A 14,687-nucleotide genomic window follows, 5' to 3' on the forward strand; every position below is an offset into this window, starting at 1 on the left:
CAGAGGGGTGAAAGAGCCACAGGCGGCTCCAGAGCTACAGGTTGCTGACCCCTGATCCAGACAATAAAATACCCCTTGGCTCTAACATTTTTAACCATTTTGTTCTGACTTCATACGTTGTCATACGCATGATTCTACACTTCCTGTTAGAGGATGTGGGGTGAAAGATGCTTTAGTTGTGTGACATCTGGGCAGGTAGTCCTTGACTTACAAAAGTTCATTTAGTGACGGTTCGAAGTTATAACCTCACTGAAAAAAGGCCGTTTTTCACACTTATGACCCTCGCGGAATTCCCTCTAGTCACGTGATTTACATTTGGATGCTTGGCGACTGACTCACATTTATGACGGGTTGCAGTGTCCCCGGGCTCGCCTTTTGTGACCTTCTGACGAGCAAAGTCAACGGGGAAACTAGATTCACTTAACCATCGGGTGACTAATTTAATTAATTAACTTAATTAATTTAGCTGCAGTGATTCACTTAAAGAAATGTGGCAAAAAAAGTCGTAAAACGGGGGGCAAAACTCACTTAAATTTCTCACTTAACAACATACATTTTGGGCTCCATTGTCGTCATACGTTGAGGACTACCTGTATTAGGTGGGGGTATTGATTTAGTCTTCAGATAGAAGATTTGTAGGTCAAGACTGAGTTGTGAGGGTCCTTGGTTCTGTCTGAGCTTGGTGGTTTCCTTGCAGACATTTAATTACCCAACTAGGGAATATCATCAGTGCTAGAAGAGAGTGGAATTTTCAGGGAGGAGGAGGAAGATGGGGGTGAGGAGGAGGAGGAGGAGGAGGAGGAGGAGGAGGAAGAAGAAGAAGAAGAAGAAGAAGAAGAAGAAGAAGAAGAAGAAGAAGAAGAAGAGGAGGAGGAGGAGGAGGAGGAGGAGGAGGAGGAGGAGGAGGAGGAGGAGGAGGGGAGGACTGTGGGGTCCTTGGTGCTCTCAGATCTTGGTTGTCTTCTTGCAGGGACATTTCATGATCCAACTAAGTAACATCCTCAGTGCTAAAAGGGAGTAGAATTTTCAGGGAGGAGGAGGAAGATGGTGTGGGGAGGAGGAGGAGGAGGAGGAAGAGGAGGGGGAGGAGGAGGGGAGGACTGTGAGGTCATTGGTACTCTCAGATCTTGGTTGTCTTCTTGCAGGGACGTTTCATGATCCAACTAAGTAACATCTCAGTGCTAGAAGGGAGTAGGATTTTCAGGGAGGAGGAGGAAGATGGTGTGGGGAGGAGGAAGAGGAGGAAGAGGAGGAGGAAGAGGAGGGGGAGGAGGAGGGGAGGACTGTGAGGTCATTGGTACTCTCAGATCTTGGTTGTCTTCTTGCAGGGACGTTTCATGATCCAACTAAGTATCATCATCAGTGCTAGAAGGGAGTGGAATTTTCAGGGAGGAGGAGGAAGACGGTGTGGGGAGGAGGAAGAGGAGGAAGAGGAGGAGGAAGAGGAGGGGGAGGAGGAGGGGAGGACTGTGAAGTCATTGGTACTCTCAGATCTTGGTTGTCTTCTTGCAGGGACGTTTCATGATCCAACTAAGTAACATCCTCAGTGCTAGAAGGGAGTGGAATTTTCAGGGAGGAGGAGGAAGATGGTGTGGGGAGGAAGAAGAGGAGGAAGAGGAGGAGGAAGTGGAGGGGGAGGAGGAGGGGAGGACTGTGAAGTCCTTGGTACTCCCAGATCTTGGTTGTTTTCTTGCAGGGATGTTTCATGATCCAACTAGGTAACATCCTCAGTGCAAGAAGGGAGTGGGATTTGTTCTCTGTTGATATACCAGTGGCTTGCCCCATCAATATTGGCAAGAGTGTTCTTGGTGGTTCCTTGATTAAGTTAGTAGAGATTATCAGATAGGCAGAGATTAATACCCAAATTAATACTACACAAATAATCAATCAGTAAGCAACAGCTTAATCAAGGAATCATCCAGAACAGCTCCACCAACACCGAGAGAGAAAATTACTTGTATATAAATGGGGATGAAACCCATTCCCTTCTACACTAGTGACGTTACCTAGTTGGGTCATGAAACGCCTGTAAGAAAACAACCAACGTCTGGGAGCACCAAGGACTTCACATCCTCCTCCTCGTCCTTCTCCTCCTCGTCCTCCTTGTCCTCCTCGTCCTCCTCCTCGTCCTCGTCCTTCTCCACCTCTGAAAGCTCAGGCTGCCCAAGGAGCTGCTGATACAGTTCTTCAGAGGAATAATTGAGTCTGTCATTTGCACCTCCATAACTGTCTGGTTTGGCTCTGCAACCCAAGAAGACAAACACAGACTTCAGAGGATAGTTAAAACGGCAGAAAAAAACAATGGCTACCAACCTGCCTTCCATTGAGGACCTGTATACTGCACGAGTCAAAAAGAGGACTGGGAAAATATTTACAGACCCTTCGCATCCTGGACATAAATTATTTCAACTTCTACCCGCAAAATGACGCTATAGAGCACTGCACACCAGAACAACTAGACACAAGGACAGTTTTTTCCCGAACGCCATCACTCTGCTAAACAGCTGATTCCCACAACACTGGATTCCATTCCATTCCAAATTTTCTATTCTATTCTATTCTATTCTATTCTATTCTATTCTATTCTATTCTATTCTATTCTATTCCCTCCCCCTCCTCCTTCTTCCCCTCCTCCACTCCACAAACCGTCTCTAGCACTATGATGTTACCAAGTTAGAAGATGAAACTTCTGCAAGAAAAAAACCCAACCTCAGCGAGTACCCCATAGAGTTCAACCTGAGCTACAAAAGTTCTCCTTCTACTGTCTCCTTTCTTCCTTCTCCCTTCTTTCCTCCTCCTCCTCTTCCTCCTCCTCCTCACCCTACATCCTGCAACCACTAATAATGTGACATAGTTGAATAATAAAACATCTGCAAGAATACATCCAAGCTCAGGCAATACCAGGGACCTCAAAGTCCTTAGACTGGGCTCCTTCAGGCATAATATCTAAACACACACACACACACACACAAACATGTGTGTGTTTCCTGCAGAGATGTGTCAGAAAGCGAGGCACAGCATGTTTATTTACCGAATTTTTCGGAGTATAAGACAACTTCCCCCCCCTAAAGGAGGGTGAAAATTTGGGTGCAGCTTATACACTGAATGTAGCCCCGCCCACCCTACGGCCCCCACACTTTGGCCTCTGCCTCCCAGCAATTTGCCTCCTTGCAGCAAGCAGCAAACAGCCCATTTCAGCTTCAGCACAGCCTGATTAGCACAAGCAGCTGATGGTCGGTTGGATCGGCCTCCCGACCATCAGCTGTTTCAGCCTGCAGGGATTGCCATTGCCTACTGCCCATTCTGATCTCCACTGCCCAAACTGGGTGCACGGAGGCTGAAAATGGGACGCGCGGAGGCGGCAATAGGCTATGGCAATCCCTGCAGCCTGAAACAGCTGATCGTCAGGAGGCTGATCCAACCGACAATCAGCTGCTTGTGCTAATCAGGCTGTGCTGAAGCTGAAACAGGCTGTCTGCTGCAAGGAGGCAAATTGCTGGGAGGCAGAGGCAGATTTTTTTTCTTGTGCTAATCGGGCTGTGCTGAAAATGAAACAAACTGAAACAGGCTGTTTGCTGTTTGCTGCAAGGAGGCAAATTGCCGGGAGGCATAGGCAGATTTTTTTTTTTCTTGTTTTCCTTCCCAAAAAAGTTAGGTGCGTTTTATAGCCCGGAGCGTCTTATACTCCAAAAAATATGGTATTTATTTATTTCTTGGGGTGTATGTGTTTGAGGACCTCAAGTCACTTTATTTTATGCAACTCTTTTAAATTGGTTTTATCGACGTTTTAAAGGTTGGGCTTAATACGTGAGCCTGAATTGTTAAGACTCATCATGAAACAGCTGGGGTGTGATAAGTAAACAGTGTAGAGTTGTCGGGAATATCCACTTAACAGTTGCGTCAAGAAAAGTCGTAAAATGAGAGTCACTTAACCCCTGTCTGAGTTAGCCACAGGAACGCGGGGCACAATTGTGGTCATAAGTCAAGGACTACCTGAACCAAGTTGATGAATGACTTTAAAACGTTGGATGAGCGAAAAAAAACCTGTAAGGAAATGCACTCTACAGCTCAATTAAACTAAAGCGCAAACGTATTTGGTCAACTGGCACGCCTACCCTAATATCCAATTTCTCAGCTGCAAATTTCAATTGAATTAGGCAGCTGTTTCCATAATAGTCCAAAAACCCACAAGTATTCTAGAGCAACATCTTCACCCTTTGAACGTACATTGTTGGCCTCGTGTCATTTGAGAATTCAAGACTTAATGGCTCATCTTCTATATATATATATATCATATATATCATCTTCTTTTAACAACCCCCATAATCCCTTGCGGGGTGGAGTCTGGGCAACTGAATGGAGCTAGCAGAGTTTCATGGCCGGATGCCCTTCCTTGTCGCCAATGCGGAGTTTTCTTCAGCAGGGTATATTCTCATTGTGCCGAGAGAGAGAGAGAGAAATATCTGCCGCTACCTAGGATTGAACTCACAGCCTCCTGACTCTGAGGCAAGAGCTCTAACTCTAGGCCACCGCACCTCTCTCCCAGGAGGCTGTATATAAAATGTTGATTTCAAAAAGGAAATTGACCCCCCCCCCCTGCAAAATCATGTGCAAATTCCCTCTGTGAGTAAGTGTAAGCTCACCCCCTGTGCAAATCAGCGTGGAGGGCTTCTGCTCCAGGGGATTTTACAAATAGGATACTTGGAGTCCTCAAATATTGGCTGACAAAACCGGAACAGGCACGTGTTTTACCTATTTCTGTTATAAAATGCACACGAGCTGGGATGGGACACTGGTGGCCTTTATATTAAAAAGGAAGAGCGGCCTACACATATAAGCTGTTCACACTCGGGAGACTTTTAGAAACATTTTATACTTTCTGTAATTAACGGGAGAGTTCCTCCATCTGAAACTCATGTACTCTATATCTTAATTGAGCTGTACCAGAGGTGGGTTTCAGCAGGTTCTGACCAGTTCTGGAGAACCGGTAGTGGAAATTTTGAGTAGTTCGGAGAACCGGTAGTAAAAATTCTGACTGCCCCACCCGCATCTATTCTCTGCCTCCCAAGTCCCAGCTGATTGGGAGGAAATGGGGATTTTGCAGTATCCTTCCCCTGGATTGGGGAAGGAATGGAGATTTTACAGTATCCTTCCCCTGCCACGCCCACCAAACCATGCCCACCAAGCCACGCCCACAGAACCGGTAGTAAAAAATCTTGAAACCCACCACTAAGCTGAACGTGTCCAATTCATAGAGGGCTTTCTAGATATCTTTGGACTACAAATCCCATCGCCTCTAAGGGCTATCTGGAGAGAGCCCTAGGTTAGAAAAGGCGAAGGGTAGGAGAACAGGAGGAGACGTACTTTAAAAACAAAATATCAGAATTGCATCCCTATTTTTCCTAAATGCCATAAAATCTTATAAAAGGCCAGCCCAAGGCAGGAAGTGAAGAGTAGGATATTGTACAGAGAAAGTAAGAAATTTATTACAAAGTGTAACAGTAAAGAACCCTTTAGGCAGCCAGATTTTTGTTGTTGTTGTTGCTGTTGTGGTTTGCGAGCATGTCACTGGAATCCCCGAGTAATTTGGTCATCGCGTCTGTGTTTCACGCAGGAAAGAACAGGAATGACAATAAGGCAGACACTAAATGCGTCGGGAAAGATGCGCGAACCCTTCCCAATTCTGATTCCTGCAAGGATTAGAATCAGCCGGAGTTTCTTAGAACACACAACGGATCCTAAGAGTGGGGTTTTTTGGACGTAAAAAGAGAGAATGGAACAGGGTGGACGGTTCTTAATGCCCTTTCCGATGGAAAAATGTTATCTCTTAAGCCAGGGATGTCAAACTCGATTTCATTGAGGGCCGCAACATGTTTAAGGAAGAACGCCGACTGAAGCAATTTGCAGGGAACAACTTCGTTCACATACCTTCGTGTCTTGTCTTGCTTATCTTATCAGCTTCCTGCAAATTGCTTCTGGGCATTCTGCCAACCACAGTAAGCTTTCAGTTATTATTCTTTGAATTCTTGGCGGCTGTTAATGCAGTTAATTAACAGCCGTTGTTGTAAAAGACTGATTTATTTAGTAAAACCAAGGTTTGAACGGACTTTGTGTGTGCTGCGTTCTTTGGGGTCCGTAGCTGGGGCAGGACACATCAGGGTTGTGTGTGACCTCGGGGGGCCAGGGTGAGCATAGCCAGCTCGGCATCACTCATATCAGGGGCGCTTGTGGTGGCCTGAGAGCTCTGCCAGTGAAAACAGGCTCCCGAGCTCCGCTTTCATCTGCAACCACCTCCTGCATTCCTCTGTCAGTGAAAATGGAGCTTGGGAGTGCCACCCATGGCCCTCACAAGCTCAGTTTTCGCCTGAGATGGCCTCCTGCAACTCTCTTGGGAAGGATATAGAAAACAGCACAAAATCCCAACCAAACTGCTTTCTTTACCACGGGGTCCAACCTTGGCAACTTTAAGGCTTGTGGACTTCAACTCCCAGAATTCCCCCAGTCAGCCACGCTAGATCCCGTAACGCAGGAGTGTCCAATCTTGGCAACTTGTGGACTTCAATTCCCAGAATCCCCCAGTTCTTCTACACCCCTTGCTTTGCAGGATCTAAATAAGCAATTGTATACAAATTTGTATTTTTGCAATAGAAAATTTTCGTCGACGTTTGAAACGCTTGCAATTTGGGGTATTTTTTTTTTAATTCGAAGACAATGTCTTCGCTCTTTATGTGGCGACTTTTAGATTACTTCACCTGCTACTCTACCTGAACCAGGTAAGAGGAAAAACCAAGCAGAATGAAGCAGCCTATAGATCACTGAGTTTAGTGACAAAAGATTTACATGAAAGGATAGCCGTGACTGAAAATCTGGGGGGAATTAGTGCTATTCACTGGCTGAAAAATCCCTTGGCTGTTTGTTTTTTTAAACAATTATTTTGTATGTGTTTGAGTGTGTGTGTGTGTGGAGGATTTCTAACAGCTGCTATTAAAAAATGTTTATGGAATGCATCAAACTCTTTCAGGGTGACGTAACATCTGGTTGCACCATCAGAAAGAAAAAAAACTTTTTTTTTTTTTTGCAAGTGGTATCAATTCAAAATTGCTTCCGGTCAGCTGGATTTTTGTGTTTTTGTTTTTTTTTAAAAAAAATGCTTGATCTGCCCCATTCCAATATGAAATATAGCGTCGTTGCTTATTGAAAAGCCTTCTTCCCTACCCCATTTTTTTTAAAAAACCCCCGGCAGAATACATCGGACGATATTGCTTGAAAGACTGTGGATCAAGCCTCGCCTTCCAATATTTTCTCTTTGCCTCGTGAATTGTGTTCATTTTTAAAAGTGGGCTTGCACCCCAATACGAATGCGATATCCACTGTGCGGAAAAGACAAGCAAAACTCCACCTTCGACAGTTAGTTGCCAGCAGTGAACACTCTGCAGTCTATGGCGGAACACACTTTGTCGTAGCAATAGTTGTGTTTTTTGGTGGGGGTGGCATCGCTGGTCTCCGCATCCACCACCGTGATGGGACTGTCTCGCGCAAACACCTCCGTCGATTCTCTCCAGATGCAGTCCGCGGTCGCCTTGAAGCTGTAATGGTGACACTTGGGCTTCATCAACTGAGTGGCGTTGTTGAAAATCTGCCGGCTGTTGGACGTCGCGATTTTGATTTTCAGGGCCGCGTCCACACGATCCACCACGGTGTATGTGGCGATGCTTCCATCGTCGAAGCCCACAATGATGTTCAGGTGCCTCTGGGAAAGAGTTAGGAAAGTGGGGGTTTTGTACAGCGAGCAAGCCCCAATGTTTTTGCCATCCGCCAACCTCACGACAATTAAGGTAGAGATGGCGCTGTTATCCTCATCGTCTTCCCCGCTGCGAAAACAAATGTACACCAGGTAGCGTCCGTCCTGAGACAGCTTCTGCCTCCAGATGATACCCGATGCCTGGACCACTCGAAGTTTGCCGCTGTGAAGATCCAGGATGTTGATGTTCTCATCCCCACGAGAAAGAATCCCGAGTTTCCCATTGGGCGATATTTCGAAATCCTCTAACGTTTTCAAGAAACCACTAGGCAACTGTAAACGTCTAGAGATGACTTCCTCGGTAAGACTGTAGATGTTCACGGTTTCAGCAGATGTTATAAAGACCACGATATCCGGGCAGTCTGGAATGCTTTTGATATCCACAATGGCGATGCCATCATCACAAGAAAACTTCTTGGTTATGCTACCAGTCCACAGGCTGACCACTAAGACTTTGTTCTTGGTCATCCCAACCACAAAGGTGTTTGCGGTGGTGATAAACGCATTCTGCAAGGACACAAGAATGTTGCACACCCGATGTCCGGTAGACAGCCTCCAAACCCTGGATGCGTTTTGCTCACAGAGGGAGACCACAAACTGGTCGTTGTGGGTTATCAACAGTTGGCATATCCTTTGCCCATTGATGCGGAAGAGATTTTCTCCGGAACCCGTTTGCCACACATACTGGCTGCATTTGTCATCAGACGTAATCATCAATTTCCCGTTGGAAGTCAGGACACAGTTTTCAACCAGGCTTTCGTGCTTAAATATTGCTTCAATGAATCCCGTGCTGAAGTTCCATTTATGGATAGCTTCAGATCCATCCAGCGTGTAAATTGCTTCCCCCTTCGCGGGCAAAACCAGTCTTTGGATCGGCTTGCCTGTTTTGTCAATATTGGACATTGCAGTGATAATATCAATGTCCCAGACCGAAAGGACCCCGCTGGTGGACAAGGAGAGCAACATGTTGTGATGGTTTGACTTCATCAACCGGACAATGTTTCCTGAGATTTCTTGTAAGGTCACCATGCACTGCCCGGTATCTCTTCTCCAAACGAAAATGGCAGAGGTATTTTCAATAGATGCAATGATACAATCTCCGTTCTTGGATAATGCGGCCGAGATGAAGCGCTCGTTCCTTTTCGCTCTAAACTTTTCCACGACTTTCCACATGCTCGTGTCCAGGAGGTCAATCCCAAGGGACTTGCAGATTAGAATGGTGCTTTGGTCTTCGGCAAGTTCAAGGCTGACAAATTCGCTATCCCCCCTCCTGCAATCGAAGTCGTCCATTAATTGAGGGTGGGCTATTTCCTCTGTGTTCCAAATAGAAAGGGCCCCTTCACTGTCCACCATGACCATCTCTTGAGCTGCATCTAAGACGAGAAGAAACTTGACAAACCCTCCCGAGAATTCAGAGGTCACAGTGGCCAGCTTGTCACCGCTGCCCAAATGAAATATCGAAGCAGTGTTCAGATGTTGTCCACAGAAAGCGTACATCCCATCTCCTGAACACTGGACGCAAGTGACTTCATACCAACAGTGGAACTGATGAAGTGGCCATCCGTACAGTAAATCGATCACTGTGATGTCCTTACTAGCTTCCAACCATGACAGCACGTGGTTTACAGAGAGGGCAAATCCATTTATAAAACTTGAACTCACTCCAATTCCGCTATGCTTTGATCCTTTAATTTCCACCTCGGAGAGAAGACAAGAGTTTAGATTGTCATAAATCAAGAGTGTGTTCTTGGTGGTGGCCACCACAAGGTATTTTTCATCGCTCGTCAGTTTCATGCCCAAAATAACTGACTGAGCGGTTGTAATTTGCCTTAGGAGTTGGCGAGTCTCGATATCCCAGGTACTGATGGACCCATTTTCTAGAGCAACAATAACTATACTTGGATTGAAGGTAGGTAGGATTTCGGTCACTTGAGAGCAGCTGGAGGACAGAGGTAGCCTTTCAGGACTATAAGTGACATCCATAGAAGAATGAAGTGGAACAATAGAACAATACTTGGGGCCATCTTTGTCACACTCTAGAAGAAGCTGTCTCAGTTTGGGCAAGGAACTCATCACTGGGAGTAGCCTCTGTTGTAATTCAGCTGAGAGGGTCCCTGGGTATTTTATCACTTTGTATTTGATGGCCCGCAGGGTAGTTGCTAGAAACTTCAGCTCTTTCTCCTGCGAGTAGTTGTAGGCCAGCTCCACATCCGAAAGGGCTTTGTCGAACTGTCCAATTTTGATCATGGTGTAAAGCCAGCTGAAGTTCATGATGACACCATACAAAATGTCATCGGATTTCCCGCACTTGGTCAGGTGATGCAAAAGCTCCGTCATTTTCCGGTGGTTAATGAAAAAAATGTCGGGCTCCAAAGGATTGCACTGGAAGACCCAAGGCTGATCGGGAGACTGCCTATCAAAATTCATGAGGTCCATCATGTGCCTCTCCTCATTGTTCATACTCCTGCAGTCACTGTCCAAGCAGCCATTCAGATATTGATCTTCGCCGTAAAGGGATTTCCTTCGGCCTCCGGACCAAACCCCTAAAAAATACTCTGCGATGATAGCGTGCATTTCATGCACATCTTCTTCACTGTGAAGATAAATCTTTTGGGCAATCAGCTGTAGGTGCCGATTAGCCCAAACTAAAAGAGTTACATTTTTCACTTGTCTTTCTATCAGGTATCCCGTTAATCCTTCTTTTAGTTTGGCGATGTAGATGTAAGGTACTCTCAATGGATTGAGGTTTCTGATGCGTTGACTTAGTTCTAGCATGACAGTGTTATCGAGGGCTAAAACGTCTTCCAATTCCATTTCACTCAAGCCAGTTTTGGATATTGTGATATAGCCAAGAGCTCGGGATAAAAGTCTCGGTCCGCAGATGTTCTGCAGAGACCAGAACATCTGCTCTATGCCGTCATGAACAGTGACGCAGAGGGAAGATCCGTCAACATCCTTGTGAGATCTCCAACTTCGAACTTCTCGGAAGGTTAAGTTTACAAACATTGGCAGAGTGCATTTCGAGAAAGCTTCGTTGACGTAGATTTGCTGGCCCGACGTGACTTTTCTCTTCACTTGGAGCAACTGTTGCTTGAGGACTTGACTGCATGTCTTCCTGTCCCTCGCGGTCAACTCGATGTAGTTGTCTTCCTCGTGGATAAGGCTCTTCAGTTTTTGCAGGATGCCGTGTTTGTTCGGCAGTGTGGACAAGATAATTCGCACCGAACGAGGCAGGTGAACAGGAAGCCACCATAATTTCCTGGCGTCCTCGTGATCCGCCAGCTGTTCCAGAGCATCAAAGATTAAAACCAGGGGACGATGAAAGGAAGACTCATTCAAAAGGTTAATGAGTAAGTCTCGGAGATCGTGGATCTTTTTTGGGTAGCTTTGCACGAGGCATCGATAGTTGACTGTTAACTGTTCACAAATACTTTGAAGCAGAGTTCTCAGGTCTGTGCTCATCTCTGTAGATCCTATAAATCTTATGATCACCACAGGATCCGATTCCGGTCCTATCTCTTCCTTCAGCCAAGCATAAGCCTGCAAATGTAGAAGTACAAACAGATTAATTATTCAAATTAGTATACCTCATCCAGACACACAAGCAAGAAACACCGTGTTCTGACCCAGCTCTCCAAACATGACAAACCCTCTGAAGTGAACTCAAAAGATTCCTTTATTAGGGGCGCCAGCAGCCCCGGTAAAAAGTTTCTCTCTCCCTGCAGGTAACAAGTCCGTTCGGCAGGAAGATGGATAGTTGTCTGCCACATCTATTCATCTCCGCCCTCTGCCTTTTATCCCAAAAGCTAGGGCGGGGCTTCACTAGCATCAGTGGCTCTTCCTTCCCAAGGATTTGCCCATATATTTCCACTGCTCTCCTCTCCTCTGCCTTTTGTGCATCCGCATGTCAGGCACTGGACCCAGCTGTTCCTCCTCCTCCTCATCAGCCACCTCCAGATCTAGGGGCTATTGACTCTCCCTCTGAGGGCTGATGGATGGCCCAGGCTCCACCTATCTCTCTCTCTTTTCCAGCTCCATTACCTCTTCCCCCTCGGAGCTCTCAGGTTGCCTCGATGCTGGCCCAAACTCCCACACCTCCTCCTCCTCTGATTTGGCTGCTGGAGGGGCTGGCGGCCGACAGGCCACAACACACGGTAAATACAGGTAGTCCTTGACTTACAATAGTTGGTTTAGTGACCGTTACAATGGCACCGAAAAAAGTGATCCATGACCATGTTTTGCACTTACGACCTTTAAAGCATCCCCATGGTCATGCAATTTACGTTTGGATGCTTGACAAACTGACTCACATTTATGACGGTCGCAGTGTCCCCAGGTCACGTGATCCCCTTTTGATCAGGTCATTGAGCCAGTGCTGTTTCTGTGGTCATGTGGCCAAGTTCACCAAAATTTAGCCAAATACATAAAACAGCTATTTTTGTGGCCTGAAAATACCCACTTAGGATTACATCATTTTTATGTCATATATTTCGTAATCATTTCAAAGGAAAACAAGTGCAAAACTAGCATTTTATACAAAATGACATATAGTCCTTGACGGTTCATTTAGTGACGGTTCGAAGTTACAATGGCACCGAAAAAAGGAACTTATGAGCATTTTTCACACTTTTGACCGCTGCAGCCAGGGTCATGTGATTTGCATTCGGATGCTGGAGAAGATGTGGTGCCAGAGGCGGGGATTCAGCCAGAGCCTTCAGAACCTCCAGAAGCTCCCATAAGTGAAGAGGACGAAGAGGAGGAGCCTCTTCTCGATGCACAGGCGCGCAGAGCTGCCAAAAGGCAGGAGTGGCTCCTCAGGAGGAGGTCTCCTCGAGAGTAAGGCTTGGGGCTAATTGGCCAACTCCCTTAGCCTATTTAAGGAGGAACGCCGACTGAAGCAATTTGCAGGGAACAACTTCATTCACATACCCTTGTGTCTTGTCTTGCTTATCTTATCAGCTTCCTGCAAATTGCTTCTGGGCATTCTGCCAACCACAGCAAGCTTTCAGTTATTATTCTTTGAATTCTTGGCAGCTGTTAATGCAGTTAATTAACAGCCATTGTCGTAAAAAACTGATTTATTTAGTAAACTAAGGTTTGAACGGACTTTGTGTGTGCTGCGTTCTTTGGGGTCCGTAGCTAGGGCAGAACACAGGGTTATGTGATTTACATTCAGATGTTTGATGAGTGACTCACATTTATGACGGTCACAGTGTCCTGGGGTTATGGAATCCCCTTTTGTGACCTTCTGACAAGCAAGGTCAATGGGGAAGTCAGATTCACTTCTTAACAACGGTGTGACTAACTTAACTACTGCAGTGCTAAACTTAACAAACATGGCAAGGGAAGTTGTAAAATGGGGCAAACCTCAGTTAACGAATTTCTCACTTAACAACAGAAATTTTGAGCTCAATTTTGGCCATATGTTGAGGACTACCTGTGCATTAAAAATGATTGTGGGAACTGGGTATGTCCAGCGTAATGAAGAGAAGGACTAGGAGTAATTTGATAGCAGTCTTCCAGTATTTGAGGGGCTGTCTGTTGCGGCCTGCACGGATTGTGGCTGATCCCGACGACAAGGAGGCTGGGGTGGTGTCACGCCAGCAGCCTGTGCAGCTGGCGCTCAAGTCGGACAGTGAGGAGGCTGAAGAAGATGTGGTGCCAGAGGCAGAGATTCAGCCAGGGCCTTCAGAACCTCCAGAGGCTCCTTCAAGTGAAGAGAGTGAAGTGGAGGAGCCTCTTCTCAATGCACGAGCACCCAGGGCTGCCAAAAGGCAGGAGTGGTTACTCAGGAGGAGGTCTCCTCGAGTGTTAGGCTTGGGGCTAATTGGCCACTCCCTTAGTCTATTTAAGTTTGCACACAGCTGGCAAACATTGCAGGAAACAACACATGTTCGTCCGGTCGCTCGCTGAGCATTTGAGAGTGAAATTTCCTTGCAAACCTGGTTTCTGGGCTGATTGCCAACTCTTGTAAGCCTTTATCTAATCTTTGGAATTCCTGGCAGGCTGTTAAGGACATTTTTAGTAATAGCCTGCGTTTGACAAAAAGACTGTTTGTAGTAAACAGAATTGTTCGGAGTTTTGTGCGTGCTACATTTCTTGGGTTCCATAGCTGGGGCAGAACAGTGTCACAGAAAAGAAGGGGTGGTACCTGACAGTAGGACAAGAAGTTAATGGATGGAGGCCTATCAAAGAGAGATCCCACCTAGAACTAGCAATAGCAATAGCACTTAGATTTATATACCACTTTACAGCCCTCTCTAAGCAGTTTACAAAGCCAGCATATTGCCCCCAACAATTTTGGGTCCTCATTTTACCCGCCTCGGAAGGATGGAAGGCTGAGTCAACCATGAGCCTGGTGAGATTCGAACCGCTAAATTGCAGGCAGCCGGCAGGCAGCAGAAGTAGCCTGCAGTACCGCACTCTAACCACTGCGTCACCGAGGCTCATAATAAGGAGAACTAAGGCGAAATTTACTCTTCATGAGAACGATTAAGCAGTGGAACTGCTTGCCTCCAGAAATCGTGGGTTCAACAAGCCATTTGCTCAGAATGTTATTGTTTCCTGCTTGAGCAGAGGGTCAGGCTAGAAGACCTCCAAGGTCCCTTCCGACTCTGTCATTCCAGTATTCTAAACTGTTTTACTTTGGGGCTCTTGATTAAAAATGGTATGGTGCTTATAGCATCTTTAACTGGGATACTTATCGGAATGTTTTGCATTATGAATTGAGATACTACGTTATAAAGACGTATTATAATGGGCAATTGAAAATTTTACCTGGTTTTTAACCTTATTGGAATACAATAGTATTCTTTTTAATTAACGCAATTATGTGTTGCCTATCTGTTTGGCAATAGAGGACTATTTAATTATCTCCATGACACTC

General features: G+C 46.0%; 1 protein-coding gene across 1 annotated transcript in view; it reads right to left on the reverse strand.

Annotated features, from left to right (window-relative positions):
- Window positions 1–7,408: 7,408 nt before the first annotated feature.
- Window positions 7,409–14,687, reverse strand: part of NWD2 (NACHT and WD repeat domain containing 2) — an 81,825-nt gene continuing 74,546 nt past the window's right edge. Inside the window, exon 7 of the mRNA XM_070949129.1 lies at window positions 7,409–11,341. Within this exon, the coding sequence (XP_070805230.1) occupies window positions 7,409–11,341 (3,933 nt within the window). The remainder of the gene's footprint in view (window positions 11,342–14,687) is intronic.

The sequence above is a fragment of the Pituophis catenifer genome, unplaced genomic scaffold (genome assembly GCF_029215685.1).
Source record: "Pituophis catenifer annectens isolate HBS135680 unplaced genomic scaffold, rPitCat1.0.hap2 SCAF_8, whole genome shotgun sequence".
In the NCBI taxonomy this organism is placed as follows: Eukaryota; Metazoa; Chordata; class Lepidosauria; order Squamata; family Colubridae; genus Pituophis; species Pituophis catenifer.